The sequence below is a fragment of the Rutilus rutilus genome (genome assembly GCF_951802725.1).
Source record: "Rutilus rutilus genome assembly, chromosome: 5".
Classification (NCBI taxonomy): domain Eukaryota; kingdom Metazoa; phylum Chordata; class Actinopteri; order Cypriniformes; family Leuciscidae; genus Rutilus; species Rutilus rutilus.
In genome coordinates, this window is record NC_140213.1 from 36,945,250 (window position 1) to 36,962,439 (window position 17,190).

The 17,190-nt window shown below is 37.3% G+C and overlaps 1 protein-coding gene across 4 annotated transcripts; it reads left to right on the plus strand.

Annotated features, from left to right (window-relative positions):
- The first annotated feature begins 253 nt into the window (after positions 1–253).
- On the plus strand, positions 254–16,726 carry nr1h4 (nuclear receptor subfamily 1, group H, member 4). 4 transcript variants are annotated; one of them, XM_084409721.1, is made up of 11 exons: positions 340–472; positions 790–911; positions 1,818–1,996; positions 5,368–5,745; positions 8,574–8,714; positions 9,240–9,376; positions 9,838–9,936; positions 10,190–10,289; positions 11,811–11,957; positions 14,825–14,938; positions 15,485–16,726. In XM_084409721.1, exons 3-11 carry the CDS (start codon positions 1,900–1,902, stop codon positions 15,721–15,723), a joined length of 1,452 nt encoding a protein of 483 aa, XP_084265847.1. In that variant the 5' UTR covers positions 340–472; positions 790–911; positions 1,818–1,899; the 3' UTR covers positions 15,724–16,726. The 4 variants fall into 4 exon arrangements, with proteins under 4 accessions (XP_084265848.1, XP_084265847.1, XP_084265849.1 ...); XM_084409723.1 differs by having other exon boundaries at positions 1,821–1,996; XM_084409722.1 differs by lacking the exon at positions 790–911 and having other exon boundaries at positions 254–472.
- Positions 16,727–17,190: the final 464 nt, after the last annotated feature.

A 17,190-nucleotide genomic window follows, 5' to 3' on the forward strand; every position in this document is an offset into this window, starting at 1 on the left:
AACCATCAAAGATCAAGCTTATAATTTGAAGACAAGTATCGGATATCAAAGTTTTCAGTCATGAGCCAAAATAGAGCTGATGTGCTTCTATCCAAATGCTTTGAATTGCATGAGAGACTGGCGTTATTCAGTAATAATTGTGTTTACATGAGCGGTATGTGGGGGTGCAACACTGGGGAATGTGTTGGGAAGAAGGGTGTGCTGGACGGGTTATCTCTCACTATTAAGGAGGTAATGCTGCGTTTGTAGGCCTGTCAGCCAAAGTTTGGAGCACATGGGAGAGGGAGGGACTGCTACTACTCATGAGGAGAAACAGAGAGATCGTTTAATTAATAACCACTGTCCCTTTTCCCCATGACCCCATCCGAGAACTGTCTAGTTACACACAAAGCTTGATGCCTCTTCCCAAATACTGATGGCTTTGAATATCAAAACGGGACCACAGAGCACACAGCGTCTGTTAAAGCAATAGGTAAGAAAATAACATTTCTGATATTTGTTACTAAAATAAATCAGCTTTGATAGCTTATATAACTTTTGGCGAGGGTGGGTGAAGAGATTTACTGATTTGAAATTGCACTATGTTATGAGACCCTCCGTGTGTATGAGCACGTAAGCTCATGGGAAATTATAGATTGGATTAATTGCATATAAAAATGGGAAACTGGTTGTTGTGACTGATGTATTAATCAATATCGCTAATGGGTGAGGCCTGGTCTAATAGTAGCTTGTGACACTGTGGCCTTGTCCACATATCCTAAATCACAACACTGTTACTTTTCTTAAAAGAACCAGTTTCATCTTGTATTATTTTACAAGAAAGGCGTGAACATCATAAAACGGCACTGTTGATGGAAAAAGAGCGTTGCTGCTGGGCGTAAGATGGTGTGTTACCTCCAAAGTTTTCAAAGGTATGGCGCTAGAATTGCTTTATACGGTTTCAAAAGAACATAAAGCAGTCATGCTAATATTGATATTTCAAGAACTTTTAAGCACACACAACATTTCCCTGCCTGGACAAGTTTGTTCAGTTTATGGTTTCTTAAAGTAATAGCACTGTGAAGTAAAGTAATTAAAACCTAATTTCATAGTGCTGAAAGTTAAAGTAATTAAAACCTCATTTAAAGTCCCAATGTAGTAAAACTTCTGAACATGAATCTAATATAGATTTCATTTCAGCCACATAAGGTAGGCGAACACTAAATGATCCCTCTCTACCTGTCAAGATTATAAAAGGTTTTTATAAACACTATGTTTTTATAAAAATGATATAGTTGCCTGGTCTAACCTGGCCTATAGAGAAGAATTTGAGATTACTGGATGAAATATTGTGCTGTGCTATCAAAACATAGAGTGAATAATCCAAAAGACGACGAATAGGTAATTTAGCTATTGAAAAACATGGCAAAAGCAGACATCATGAAATTTAGTGCCAGATTGTTCAGGTGTGCTAAATAACACGACCAGAGCTGGAACTGGTGCAAAGGTCACTGCAATTATTTCTAGCATTTCCCATAAATAAAAAAAAACCCACGATAATTATGTCCTACATATCTGAAATGACTTCTAACAGTTACAACCATAAGATTAACAGGACATTATCCTCCTGAATGGTTTCACAAGGGAACCTGAATGAAATCTGAACGATATTGCTGTAGTATAAAAGGTTAATCACTGTTTTTTGTCCTGAATATTGCACCTAAACCAAAGTGTAACAATTTATGTTAAGTGTTTTACTAGATTGCGTCAATACCTTAATTTGCAATAAAACCTTCCTCCATATGCAAGTAAAGAAATCACTTCCTCCATTTGTCTAGAAGAAACAGGATTAACCCCATCATTTCCATTCTGAACTGAGGGATCTTTGGACGCCAAGACTCAACACACACAGGCTTCTGAATGAATGAGTGGGTGGGCCATGACGTCAATGTGGTGGGACCTTTACAGATCCCAACCAGCGATGCATTCCCTCTATCAGAGGGCTCACACTTTTTTGGTGAGTAGGCTATATTGGAAATTCACACTGATTTCTTTCTTATGTTTTGCTAATCCTATATATTTTGCCATGGGTGATGTAATAAAACTATGAGTCAGAAACTATGAAACTAACTGAAGCAAATTTCTGTTATTAGCAGAAACTGTCACCTTTAATTTTACCACCACGCGTCAGCATGTTTTGTCCTATGACATTTATAAAACTAGATCGATCCTACCTGTTATGAGACCGGGAACTGTGACTGTCAGGTTAATGAGCAACTATAGCAACCTTTGTTCACACTAGCACTTCTGAGGATTTCGAGTGTTCAGGAACAGTAATACTTTGTGAAAAGAGACACAAAGACACATGCTGAGGAGTTGAAGGAATAGAGTTGGATGGTTAGGAATCGACACAGCTAATGATCATCAGTACCCTTACTGGGTCGCACTGAAATGGCCATGGTTCAGGAGAAGGGTTCAGGTCGGTACCACTCATGATACTGACACAGTGCTCATAATATATTGTGTTATGAATATAGTACAAACTTTTTAGATGGCTTTTTACTTGAAAGTTATTGAATTGCCATGCAGGTTGCAAGGAGTTTGTTGTGATTTTTTTTTAGAAACTGAACTACATTTGGGCATAAATGTTTTTTTTTCATATTTGTTAATAATGAATATAAAAAAGGAAAAGAGCAGATGATAGATGACTGAAAGAGCTAGGCTTGAAACATATTTAATGCAAGCAACATTTTTAGACACTATTCTAACTTTATTTCCAGCATCATTGTGTTCTGAAATTGTTCAGACCACCATTTATAGCGCAATACGTAAAAGAAAGTGCTTGTAAAATTCTCAATGCTGCCACATGAGGCACTGTATTGGTTATTAGCAGTGTCTTCTTTTATGGTCAATGTGAAGAAAATCTTGCTAAGCAAGTTAATTAAAGTCAACATGTTTACAGCAACTAACCTAAATAATAACAAATGCGGTTTAAAGCCGCAATGTAACAGAAGTAGCAACAAATCTGTTCTTCTGTGTTAATTATCGAACATGAAAAAAAGGTAGGCCGGGGACTAGGTTGTATCCATCGGTTCGGTTGTTGATTGGATGGAGGCAGATCTGTATGCGAGCTTGTAGTTGATTGTAAGAAAGGGGGGCGGGGCTTATACGAAATAATTGGAGAAGTACGGCATATGACATCAGAGAATCCATCGTTTCAATGGAAAAATGAACAATTACAAGCTCAAATTAAAAAGAAAAATTAAGCATCTCTAAACTTAATTTAGAAAATGGATAGGGTGAGTTTTCAATTTAAGCTGACTAGATATTTGAAATGAATATATTATATAATATATAAGATATTCCCTTGGAGTGGAAACTAATGCATTGGCTCAGCGCTTTTGTATCCGTTTGTGTACATGCATAAAGTGTTACTTGTCTTTAAGGATGCACCAATATGAAAATTGTGGCCTATAAACGATATCTTGGCCGATAAATCTAAATTTGAATGTTCTCATTACAATTTTATGTAGCCTATATGACAGATTTGCGCTGCGTATTGCACTTAAAGGGGACATATCATGCTAAATGCACTTTTTTAGCCCTTAAATGCATTTTGTTGTATATTTGGAGTGTTTAGAAGTACAGAAAAGATGAAATTATTCTCTTCAGGTGCTTCGTTGATATCTTTATATTCTGTTTTGGTCATATTTTTCAACCGGTTCAGATTTTTCTGTTATCTATGACGTTTTTTGAACTAATACGTCACAGTATTTGCAGCGGAACTGCCAAATAAGGACATTGACTTCCGGCCCAACACTTCGAGCAATCCGCCATTATTATTTCTCGCTGCAATTTTGTAGTCCAAGCTAAAGGGTGCAGAAGTTATGAGAGGGTAAGTTAAAATGTTCGGTTGTTGGATGTAGTAACCCACACGCTTCATTACACCGTCTAATGTAGATGAACTGCCGCGCTTGTGACAGGAGCATGTTTAACTGAAAGAACGAGCAGAGAGAGAGACCCGGTCGCGCGCGCGCTCACTCTCTCTCTTCAGAGCCAGGCGAAAGTGTAAACAAGACATCACCGTCTCCAAACTAGACGCTGTCTTGCTCTCTCTCCCTCGCACATATTAATCAAAATAAATCGACACGGTGGTAAAAGGTCGGAAGACCAAAGTTTCATGTGTAAATACAGTAATATACCATTGCGATACATCCATATGAAGACGTTGTTCTGCAGGTTCGTCGTCTTCATTTTCATCTCGCTCCAGCTCCGACTCTGGCTCGAACATGTAAGGCTGGCTGGACAAGTCTTCCGTTGTTGACATTTTGTTAATAACGTGTGTATAAAAGTTTCTGTGCCGCTAGATAATCCTATCTCTGCTATCAGACTACAAAAATGGCCGAACGGGGTGGAGTTGAACCTCTGCATCCTGGAGAGGGGGCGGGGTATGAAGTGTCTCAGTTGTATTTAAAGAGACCGCACCAAAACGAGTTGCTTTCAGAAGCACATCAGAAAAGGGGAAAAAAGGGGCCTGTGGAGCTATAATAATGAGGAATTCAGACCCAAGCATTGCAGTTCCGCTTTATATAGACTACAAATGTATGATTTATATGTAAAAAGGAACAATTTAAAAGCATGATATGTCTCCTTTAACTGTATTTTAAGTGATTCCAATTATATTTCAAGCAATTCAAAACCATCATGGTAAACAGTGCACATCTGAAGGAAATAATCCATTATTTATCGGCTTTAATATATCGGACAGATTTTCTTATCAGGCCGATAACGATACAATTAAAAATAAATATATATCGGCTGATACCAATATGGTGGCTGATATATCGTGCATCCCTACTTGTCTTGTTTATTAATAGAGCCGAAAAAGTCTGCAAGTGAATGCTTTTAAACCTACTACCCACAAAAGTGACAATTATCAATTATCAAATATCGACAAACCAAAATTGTTATAAAAAATATATATAATAAAAAAAATATTATCAAAACCCTGTCAGTGATCTTGTGTATATATATATATATATATATATAAAAAAAAAGATCTTGGTTAATGATTTCTTGTTTTATTTCTGGGTGTGTTCGACTTCTGTATTATGTACAGTACGTGTCACAAAATCTCCTGCTACTATTTAGATAGAGGCTGGTTATGTTTTTAATACTCACTTATCAGTAGTGGAGATTTTAATGGCTCTGAGGGTGTCTGCAAGGTAACAGTACCTCAGTGTGTTGTAGTTTCACTAATCGTCCTGTTGGCATAAGAACTATTAGCACTTTGTGCTGGGCTAAATCAGTAAGGTTAACCTGATCTTTGCTTCTCCATGACACATGTAAACTGACAAGCACTACTCACTCTTGCCATCTTCTCCTCAGATATTCTGGCAGAGCAGAACAGTCCTTTGCTACATGACCAGGAGGTCATGCCCTTCACCAGCTATCCCAGCATGCAGTACACCTCGGTGGAGCCCTCCATGTCATCACCATCATACTACTCCAATCAGCATTGCTACTCACAGTACAGTGGGGAGGAGTGGTACTCTACATCCAATGTGTTTGAGATGAGGAAAGGGCCGTTGGAAGGCAGCTTTGATAATGAGCTCGACGAGTCTTGCCCCGTAGTCCCGAGCGCGTGTAAAAGGTCCAGACACGCAGCCCACTCCGGAAGGGCCAAAGGCGAAGAACTGTGTGTTGTCTGTGGAGATACAGCATCAGGGTATCACTACAATGCACTCACATGTGAAGGATGTAAAGGTGAATCCCATTTTACTTTTATTGTGCAGCCGTTATTTGGCACGCTCAAGCTTTTCACAGGGCTGGGAACCGTTCTTAGTTCTTATTCAGTTCCACGGTTCTGTAAATGGTTCTCCCACGTCCGCGGAACACCGCTACTGAATGAAGCAGACAGCTCGATTGCCAAACTAATGAATCTTTTATGCTGGTTCTTTTTTAAGTGAATCAAAACTACAGGTATGTGTGTTGGAGCAAAGTTGGAACTAAACTATAAAGGACTGTGGCCCTCCAGGAACTGAGTTTGAAACCCCTGTGTAAGCCGTTTGTGTTTGATTCACTAAAAAGAACCGATTCATTAGATTATTATTATCAGGAATCGGACTACACTAGTTTTTGATTCTCCAAAATATGCTTAGTCATTAGTTCGGGAACCTGACAAGACTGGCTGCGGTGTATGGTTTTGCTTGACTAAAAAGAACCAGCATATGAATTATAGGCTACTTTCGGCAATCGGATCGGACTACATTTCCACGCGCTGTTTTTCAAATGAGCCTGAAGGACTTGATTAGCTGGATCGGGTGTGTTTAACTGAGGTTTAAGCTAAACTCGGTAGGGCTGTGACCCTCCATGGGAACTATAAAGGCTATACTGAGATCAGTATAGTTACAGGTTGTTCATATGACAACATGTAGATAAAGATACAAGTTAAGATTTTCTCAGTAGGCTAATAGTTTTTATATAAACATGAATCATTTAAATATGTTGAAATTTTAATATGGTGTTAGTGTTGCTGTATAGCCTGTTATTGGATTGCATCTTTTTTATTTATTTACACTATGTAAAGTGTATTTTTTTACACTACTTTTTTTTTTTACTTTTGGCCCTCTAGCGGTTAAAAAACAAAACTGTATTTTGCGAAAGAACAGTGTTTTGGTTATGCTTCAGCTGTGTGACTGTGCAGATGGTTCTTTCTCATAACTATAAGGGATAAAGATTATCCTACAGCTCATAAAAAAAATTCACTACTAAGCTTTAGAGACATAACCAGTTTAGAAATAGACACGGTAACTTGCTTCCTTGAAAATAAATTCCAGCACATTGCTACAGTAACCCAATGAAATGACGCTTCACAGATAATGCTCCACAATCTGTTACATATGGCAATTTATCTTTTCAATAAAATAGCTATACTCGCCTATTGAGTAATAAAAACACAATCTCTCGCTTTTACAACATTTCAAATTCCTCAGTTCACGCCATTTCCGAAAAGCCGAGCCAATTGTTGTTCGTTTTATTACGAGCTCTGACTCATTCTCTTTTTGCCAGCAGGCTCTGTTCGGAGGTTGTTGTTGTTTTAAACGGTGATTCCCCGGAGGTTTAAGATTTAGCTACTCCATGTCAACCTTTTTGGTTTGGTTCGCTGGTGATAACTTACCTAAAAAGTAGCTGGGACACCGGATAGGACAAACGCACACTCGAGTGACGAAGGCCTACGCAATTTCCCGCGAAAACGATCCCGACCGGTAAAAAAAAAAAAAAAAAAACGTATAATAGGTTGGTTCACCATAGTTAATCAGGTTAAAACATGTTTTGCAATAAAAATGTATGACGTTTTGTTAATTTTGAACAAATAAATTTTTTATATATTTTTTTTAATATATTTATCCGAACAGCCTGACATAGCAACATTGGCTCAACCAATGGTGTGAGTTTGGAGCGGGTCTATCTGCCTCACTCAAAGAAGACATAATGGAAAGCTGTTTTGAAAACAATTATTTTATGCAAGAGACATATAAATTACACATAAGCTTTAAGGTCAAACATAGCTTTGCCATTTTTTTATATTTGATATATAACGTGCAGTTGCACCCTTTGTTCTGTGACCTCTTTAACCTTCATATTGCAGTGTGCCTAGTCTTACAGTGTAGCCATGGCTACATAACTTATGAAGGACGTAATAAATGACATGTATACCCCATGCATGCGCCAATTTTAGCTCTTTGGAAAATCATTGGCTGAATGACTGCAAGTGTAATTCCACCTGTGCATGGACAATGCCCAAAGGGCAGATTCTGGGCTATGTGTCCCAAGTCCCATAGGGTTGGCTGGGTTTGCACCTTCACGTTCAGTCTGGATTGGGTTCCCTCTCAGCTTTCTGCTGAATAATGATGTAGGCAACTAGAGCCACACGCCACCATGCAAAGTTAATGTGTGTCATTGTGCTCATGGGCTCATGCTGGAATAATTACCTGTTCCAAAAACAACTGCACATGTTTGTCTGCTGCCTAGAACTGGAAATCAAGCATCCAGGAGTATCGGTATTACAGTACTGAACGTAATGTCTTAAACATTACACCATATACGTTACATGTACTGGGCTGCAATGAACCTATTCCTTGATCTGTGTTTACAAATTGACCTTCTTGTCTCTGCTAATAGTCTAGGCTTGTAGCCACTTTTGCTTCTAGTATTTTTACTATAGTTTTCAGAATAAGAGAATGGTTATAGAGCAAATTATTTAGCAATGAATTTTGCACCTGAATTTGTATGTATATTCTTGCCATCTGTATGCTAGACAACTGATAGTATGATGGGTAAAAAATAAATAAATACATATTTACTAAAACAGTGGATTTTTAGGGGGTAAATTGTGACCCCAAAATGGATTTCAGGTCTGTTCTATAGGTGTGCAATACAAAAAAAAAAACAATGCTAAATGCAAATAACAAAATGTGATTTTTTCTTTTTCTAGTAATAATAATAAAATAAGCAAAAAGAAGACATCAAACAATTATCGAAAAGGAAGACGTCCATAACTATGTTACTGATGCAATGGTATTTCTTCTAAGGTTTCTTCAGAAGGAGTATCACAAAGAATGCTGTATATAAGTGTAAGAGTGGAGGAAACTGTGAGATGGACATGTACATGCGGAGGAAATGCCAAGAGTGTCGACTCAGGAAGTGCAAAGAGATGGGCATGCTTGCAGAATGTGAGTAAAAGCACTGCAAACTTTGTTCCTCGTCAGCTTGAAAGTCACGCAATAATGTGAGATCACATGATTTCTGATTTCGTAGGCCTTTTTGATCTGTAAAACAGCCATTTTCAATAAATACAAAGTTCTGTCTTGAAACTCTAGATGGCGCAGGCTAATAGGTCCTAACTCAACCTGCTCATAATCACATCATTTTTTGTAGGGCACAGCTGATTGGTTCCTGCTGTATCAGCAGCCAATGAGCTCACGTGCTGAACCTTCAAATACATGGCATTAGCTGTAGCAGTTGCAGTGTGCTTTCAGAAACCCTCCACATTCCCCAGCTCCACCTGTATAGAAAAGTTTCACATGAATAGGATGGATGAAAATATTGAATTGTTACCTAGAATCATTCTTTTTAATTAGCATACAACAGAGTCTGTCGTTCAAAAGATATTGTTCATAAACCTTGATAAGAAACAGATTGCTTGTATCCAGTATGTCAATCTAGTTTATGCATCTCTTTTGTATTTGCATCCTCAGGCTTGTTAACCGAAATCCAGTGCAAATCCAAAAGACTGAGGAAAAACACAAAAGCCTCATCTGACGAAAGTATAGGGGATGATGTTGGTGATAGTAGAGATGCTAAACAGGTTGTATCTACCACAAAACCCTCCCAGGTAAGAGCGCAGGTACTGATTGGGTTATTATTATAATCAGTTGTGAGTTTCTAGCAAAACAAATGATGCAAAAATGTCGCTTTTTGATTCGTTCAACTTTAGTTTTTGAGATACAGTTTCCTTGATGCCATGCTTGTTATAATATAACTTTTCAGGTATAATTGCAAACTAAAGTTAAGGGTGTTCTATAGCAACTTTTATTGAAGTGCTATAAAAGGTTAAAGGGCAACCTCAATGATTCTTCTCACTTTTGCCCACATACGTTTACTTCTGAAAGATTATATGATGGAGGGTTGTAAAATGGCTGTGCAGGATCAAACGTTGGTTAGTTGACAGTGACACCACCAAAAAATTGACACCACCAACCTTTATTCTTTAGTCCACGTATCTGAATTCCCCTTATCCAAATGCAGAAAAAAAAGGTTTATACATTGACTTTTTGCCACATTTTCTCATTTCAGGAAAATATAGAACTGAGCCAAGACCAGCAGGCTTTAATAAGTTATATAGTTGACGCTCACAACAAACATCGCATCCCACAGGATATGGCAAAAAAACTGGTATGTCTTCTGGAAATAACAAAAAACCCATCAACCTTACGCCCTTACTTATCTTATTTTATATCACAATCTTTTATCTTTTTATGATTCATTAATGTACAAAGCATTCAAATGCTACTGTTAAAATCAGTAAACAACTTTGCCTTTTCTTATCTCTGTTAAATCATTATATAACCAAGGTTATTGCCAACCCAATGTCACAAAAGTGGCTCATTTGCATGCTAATATTTTTTCCCCCTTCTAATGTCCATAGCTACAAGAGCAATTTAACACAGAAGAAAACTTCCTTCTACTGACCGAAATGGCAACTAGTCATGTCCAGGTGCTGGTTGAGTTCACAAAAAACATACCAGGTACTGTTATTTCTAATTCTAGAACAGCTATTTCTACACTGTAAAAAAAAGTTGCTGCCTTACATTAAGTACAATCAACTTGGACGTTTAAGTAATTTCAACTTCAATATTACATTAAACTGACTTTTAGAAAAATTTAGAATTTTGTATAACTTCTTGTCGTAAGTTATTGATCATATAATTTCTTTACAGTGTATAGTAGTTTATATACAACTTGTTTGAAAAAAAACAAAACAAAAAAAGACAAGATCACATAGTTTAAAGGGATAGTTCACTTTGAAATAAAATTTTGGTATGTTTTAGCTTACCTCAAGGGCATCCAAGATGTAGGTGTCTTTGTTTCCGCAGTAGTTTCAATTTTGATATTTTTAGGTCGAACCGTTCTTGTTTGTCAGTCATATAATGCAGGTCTATGGTCAATACCTCAAAGAGCATGCACAGAGAAGTCCAAATTAAACTATTCCCCATCATAAGTACACATTGATGGCCTAAGACACGAAATGAGCGGGTTGTGTGAGAAAACGAACAGTATTTATATAGTTTTTACCTCTTGTACACAACCACGTCCAAGTGATCTGAGGGCGCGCATGCTTCCTGGTGTGTGACGTGTGCGCGCGTTCTGGCTTAGTCTGCGCAAGCATACGTAATTGTTTTCTTTTACGTCGGTTTAAAGGGATACTCCACTTTTTTGGGAAATAGGCTCATTTGACAACTCCCCCAGAGTTAAACAGTTGAGTTTTACCGTTTTCGAATCCATTCAGCCAATCTCCGGGTCTGGGGGTCCCACTTTTAGCATAGCTTAGCATAATGAATTGAACCGGACAAGACCATTAGCAACTCTCTCAAAAAAATGAACAAAGAGTTTCGATATTTTTTCCTATTTAAAACTTGACTCTTCTGTAGTTACATCGTGTACTAAGACCAACGGAAAATAAAAAGTTGCGATTTTCTAGGCTGATATGGCTAGGAACTATACTCTCATTCCTGCGTAATAATCAAGAAACTTTGCTGCCGTACCATGAGTCCAGCAGGCATAATGATATGACGTAGCGCATGCCGCCTGATAATAGGCTACTGAGCTGGGGACTATTATCAGGTGCTGCGTCATATCATTAAGCGCAAATTAGTACCATTTCTATTAGCCGTCTTACCTACAATCTCTGTTCTGACGGCTAATAGAAATGGTACTAATTTGCGCTTATCCGGGATGTTTAAACCGACGTAAAAGAAAACAATACCGTATGCACTAAGCCAGAACGCGACCTACATTATATGACTGACAGACAAGAACGGTTTGACCTAAAAATATCAAATTTGAAACTACTGTGGAAACAAAGACACCTGCATCTTGGATGCCCTTGAGGTAAGCTAAAACATACCAAAAATTAATTTCAAAGTGAACTATCCCTTTAAGATAAGGTCATGTGACACTTTTTATATTACACTGATGTCCTATGAAGAGGTTGCAATAAACTCCACCAGTTCTAAGCAAATATACTCAGGTTCTTGTTTTCTGAGCAGGTTTTCAGTCTCTGGATCACGAAGATCAGATCGCTTTATTGAAAGGTTCTGCCGTAGAGGCGATGTTCCTGCGTTCGGCCCAGGTTTTCACCAAGAAACTGCCCAACGGACACACAGAGGTGCTGGAGGACAGGATCAGAAGGAGCGGTAAGCTCATTATTTGGATTGCAGCATAATTTACAGCATGATTCATGAACTGCTTCTGTGGAGTGTTCAAAGGAATCATTACTCTGGGATTGGGTTTCAAACTTCTTGTTGAGCCCCTTAAAGCCCAGAACAAAGTTCATAAAGTTCAATGGGCAAGTTATATTAATAATGTATCTGTCCGCCCTAAATAACGTCAGGAAATTTGCCAATTTGCGTGGTGTATGTTACACGTGTAAAAGGACACTAAAAGTCCAACTGGTTTCGGTTTCACAGAAGTCTAAGCACTGGATGACTGCCAGGAATAGCATAAAGAGGAAAGCCCTCATACAGCATGTTGCTAGTGAATATCATATCTTCTGCTTTATATCACATCGAATTGTGTAGAACACCTGGTTGTGTTACAGTAGGATGCACAATCAATTCTCTCACTTTAAAGCATCTTAAAAGGGATAGTTCACCCAAAAATACAAATTCTGTCATCGTTTACCTCAAATAGTTTCAAACCTGTATACATGTCTTTGTTCTACTGTACACAAAGGAAGATATTTAGAAGAATGTTTGTAACCAAGCAGATTTCATGCCCCATTGACTACCATAGTATTTTTGTTCCTACTATGGAAGTCAATGGGGCTCATCAACTGTATGGTTACCCATATTCTTCAAAATATATTTTGTGTTCAACAGAATAAAGAAACCCCTACAGGTTTGGAATAACTTGAAGGTGAGTAAATGACAGAATGTTCAATTTTGGGTGAACTATCTCTATGTTGTTGCCACACGTTTACTCCACGCTGAATCACCTTTATTTCAAAGACTGTTGCTTTCAGCCTCTCAGTATTTGAAAAGCTGTAGCGATCCGTCCAGTTAGTGATATTTCTGAACAGACAGATGAATGCAGAGTGGTGTACACCGTTTTGAGTCCTCCAGCATGGGCTTGGGAATATTCACGCAAAAGGCCAGCGGGGGAAAAATAGATGCACTGTCTAAAGAGACTATTGTTCTCTATCTAAACATCGAGAGGCCTATTGTCCCACTCTCTGGCTCTCAGCGCCTCTGACATTTCTCTAGCGTGAAGTGCGTCAGTGTCAGTGTGTTTTTTTTTTTTTTTGCTCTCTTTTTTTGGAAAGTTATGACAAAGGTTATCCTTTCATCTGAAGGGAAATGAATGAAACTGAGAAAGGAGTCTGCGTGCTGTGATCATTTCATCTCTCGAGGCGGGTGGCGACTGTTTGTTTATACTGAGTTTTTGAAAAGTTCGTTACACTCCAGCACTGTTTTTCTTTAATATTATCATTTTGGAAAGCTGAATTGTTAAGTCATGTTTTTAATGTCCCAGCTGCATCAGTGCGTCTTCGGTGTGTCGGGTTTCCCTGATTGGTCGGTCTGTAAACCAAACCCTTACGGCTCTTCACACTGAATGCTTTACATCAGAAAAGAGCTCTCGGCTTGCATAGCCAGCAAAGTATGATAATTATATCAATGATAATGATAAAGACAAAGACCTCGCACAAAACACAGGAAAGCCCTTCAAATACAGGCTTCAAATGAACTGCTGTTACCGAGAATCCCACTGAATGTGGAAACGCACAGCTGTGGGGATCCGAGGCCAGATTCAGATCAGCTCGGACCTAACAGACAACACAAAGCAACAAGGTCACGACCCCTGATGATCTTATTTCTCGTTTTTGTCAAATTGTATACATTTCTTACAAAAAGATATGAAATATTATTTTAAGAATGGATTTTAAATTAATTTAATTTTTCTTATGGCTCACTGACAATTTATTTTTTATTTTTTTATGTCATTTAAATAATAAATCTAACCAAACAGCTTAAAATGAGAGATATAATCTTTTAACTTACTATCACAAGATATGAATATTTCTTTTAAAGGGTTAGTTCACCCAAAAATGAAAATTCTGTCATTAATTACTCACCCTCATGCCGTTCCAAACCCATAAGACTTTCGTACATCTTCGGAACTCATAGACCGTCAATGGAGGGACAGAAATCGCTCAGATTTCATTAAAAATCTTCATTTGTGTTCCGAAGATGATTGAAATTCTTACGGGTTTGGAACGACATGAGGGTAGTGACAGAACTTTCATTTTTGGGTGAACTAACCCTTTAAAAATGTATTTTAAATGATTGTCTTTGCCTTATCTCACAGGCAAATAGTATATCTCATTTAAAGTATAATTCAAACCAAACTTGAGTGAAATTTGTGCTGAAAATTCAAGATGTAATATCTGAAAACAATTAAGTCTTACCTTACACAGTTTAAAGAATATTACATGTTTTAAAGGGAAAACAAGAAAATGTAATTAAATAGTGCATAAGATGAAATGTAGCCATGAATGTTTATTAATGATGGATGGGTGGATTCTGGATTCTGAAATTGTGTGATTCAATAAATCCATAGGACACTCACTGTTGCTTTTAAATATAGGCAACACTGCCACCCTGAGGCCCCAGAATGAAACAGGCCATTTCTAAAACAAATACATTTTGTACATTCAACAAAGACAGTTTTAATTACAACTGAATACTTAAAAGTGTGACTCAGATTTATTTATTGAAGTTTAATGAATTAAAATGTATGGAGGTACGATTAGTGCCACGTGAAAGAATGCATGCTTCTTTTAACTTTAGTAATAGCCAGTATGTAAATATGCGCATTGTGCTCAGCAGGTTATTTTTAAATGTAATTATAGCTTCTAAGAAATATGTTTTGGAGTGGTTACAGGTGGCTGAGGTAATAAATGACTGCTGTTTTCATGTTGTCATTACTGGACTTTCAATTGAGTGATTTAGAAAATAACCACAAAGCTTGGTGTATATCTTCATGAAGCGCTTTATTTCCTCAGGAATATCTGAAGAGTTTATGACACCCATGTTTAACTTCTATAAAAGCATTGGGGAGCTGCAGATGATGCAAGAGGAACATGCTTTACTTACTGCCATCACAATCCTCTCACCAGGTGAGCAGATATCTGTCACTTAATGTTTTAAATAAAAAGTTGCAGAATGCTGATTAATTAGTTTAGTTTGGTTTATTTCTTATTTGAGCAAAATAAAAGAACACAATTGTGCAAAAGTTTGGGTACGGTACGATTTTTTAATGTTTTTGAAAAAAAAAAAGTATCTTATGCTCAACAAGGTTGTTTATTTGATCAAAAGTACAGTTAAAACAGTAATATTATGAAATATTAATACAATTTCAAATAAAAGTTTTCTATTTTAATATATTTTAAAAATGTAATTTATTCCTGTGATGGCAAAGCTGAATTTTCAAATATCAACAATGTTTCAAAGAAATTGCTTACTGTACCTTTAAACTATCTAAAACCCACTTTTGGTTCTTATGTAATTAAGCAATTATGCAATTTGTTCTGTTCTAATAATAAGTTAAATGGTTAATGATTAATAAGTTCACAATAGAGAAGCTACCACATTTTTGTCATTGTTTTAAGCTTTAAAAAAAAAAAAGTGTTCCAATTGACTGAAACTGTTCTATCTAACCACAGACAGGCCATATGTAAAAGACCAGCAGGCAGTGGAGCGTCTGCAGGATCCCATGTTGGAGGTGCTGAGGAAGGTCTGTAAGCTACAGCACCCTCAGGAGCCCCAGCACTTTGCAAGGCTTCTCGGTCGTCTAACTGAGCTTCGCACCCTCAACCACCACCACGCCGAAATGCTAGAGTCATGGCGCATGAGTGACCACAAGTTCACCCCCCTCCTCTGTGAGATCTGGGACGTTCAGTGACTTTGTGACAGAAAATGCAGGGGGACAAAATGGGTGGATGAAGGAGAAATACCAAAGACTTTTACTAAGCTGCCAAATAAAGGAGTTTACACACTTTTGAGAGAATTTGACTGTTAAAGTATAAAATGTAAACGGTATACATTGTCAAATGTCAAGTAAAGCAGGAAGTAAAAATTATTTTAAGACGTTATCAGCTCTTCAAGAAAAGATTGAGGGACACATTTTGATATTGTAATACCTTTGTAAATGTTTACCTGGCCTTTGCTACTTGATTTGTTTAAAATCTGCTTAATCTGAGGATTACATGGCTTTTTACACTTTATGTCTGTTTGTGTATTGTGTAATTCATCTAAATATTTTAAGGTTCTCAAAATCTGTACTTCCTGACCTGTGGTCACTCTTCACATTTTGAAAATCATGTACATTTCCAGTCTTCTTTTGTGCATAAATATGTGTTTATCTGGAAGTTGGTGTTTACCACTGTATACTGTATAAACAGCATTATGAGTACATTAATACATACAGATTCAGTGATATGATTATGATTCAGATTCAGATTATAAATATGATTCAGATTATGGCCAAATATATGAGGACACATCAACAGACCCATGTGCAGAGAGAGCACAAAACCATGAAAGTTCACCCAAAAATGAAAATTCTGTCATTAATTACTCACCCTCATGTTGTTCCAAACCCGTAAGACTTTCGTTCATCTTCGAAACACAAATGAAAATCTTTTTGATGAAATCTGAGAGCTTTAGTTTCGGTCCCTCAATAGACAGCTACGTAAATACCACTTTGACTCTACAAAAAGTTCATAAAGGGATCGTAAAACTAATCCATATGAGCGGTTTAGCCCAAATTTTCTGAAGAGACACGATCGCTTTATATGACCAACAGATTTAATTTAGGCTTTTATTCACATATAAACATTGACCAACAAACAAAAGCTGAACCGAACCTGCTTGACGCGCGAGAACAAACCTCTTGCGGTAACACACGAGAATGAACCTCATTGGTTGTCGCACGTCAAGAGAACATTCTTGAGCTTCTGTTTACCACAACTGATGTGTGATTTGATCATTGTTTATATGTGAATAAAAGCCTAAATTCAATCTGTTCATCATATAAAGTGATTGTTTCTCTTCAGAAAATTTGAATAAATCGCTCATATGGATTAGCTTTACGATTTCAACTCTTTAAGAACTTTTTGTAGCGTCAAAGTGGTATTTATGTAGCTGCCAATTGAAGGACAGAAAGCTCAGATTTCATCAAAAAGATCTTAATTTGTGTTCCAAAGATGAACGAAAGTCTTACGGGTTTGGAACAACATGAGGGTGAGTAATTAATGAAAGAATTCCATCCAATACGTTTTCATCAAATGGTATAGGCCTACATAGCCCAAAAACTATTTGATGTTAAATACTATATGGCCAAAAGTACATGGACACCTGAATGCACCCA

Bases quoted from the DNA above. Each gene is read 5' to 3' on its own strand.
- nr1h4 (XM_084409722.1), top strand. From the start codon at position 1,900: ATGAATGAGTGGGTGGGCCATGACGTCAATGTGGTGGGACCTTTACAG. The intron at 9,377-9,837 runs GTAAGAGCGCAG...TTCTCATTTCAG, and splicing joins CTACCACAAAACCCTCCCAG to GAAAATATAGAACTGAGCCA. The intron at 11,958-14,824 runs GTAAGCTCATTA...TTATTTCCTCAG, and splicing joins GGACAGGATCAGAAGGAGCG to GAATATCTGAAGAGTTTATG.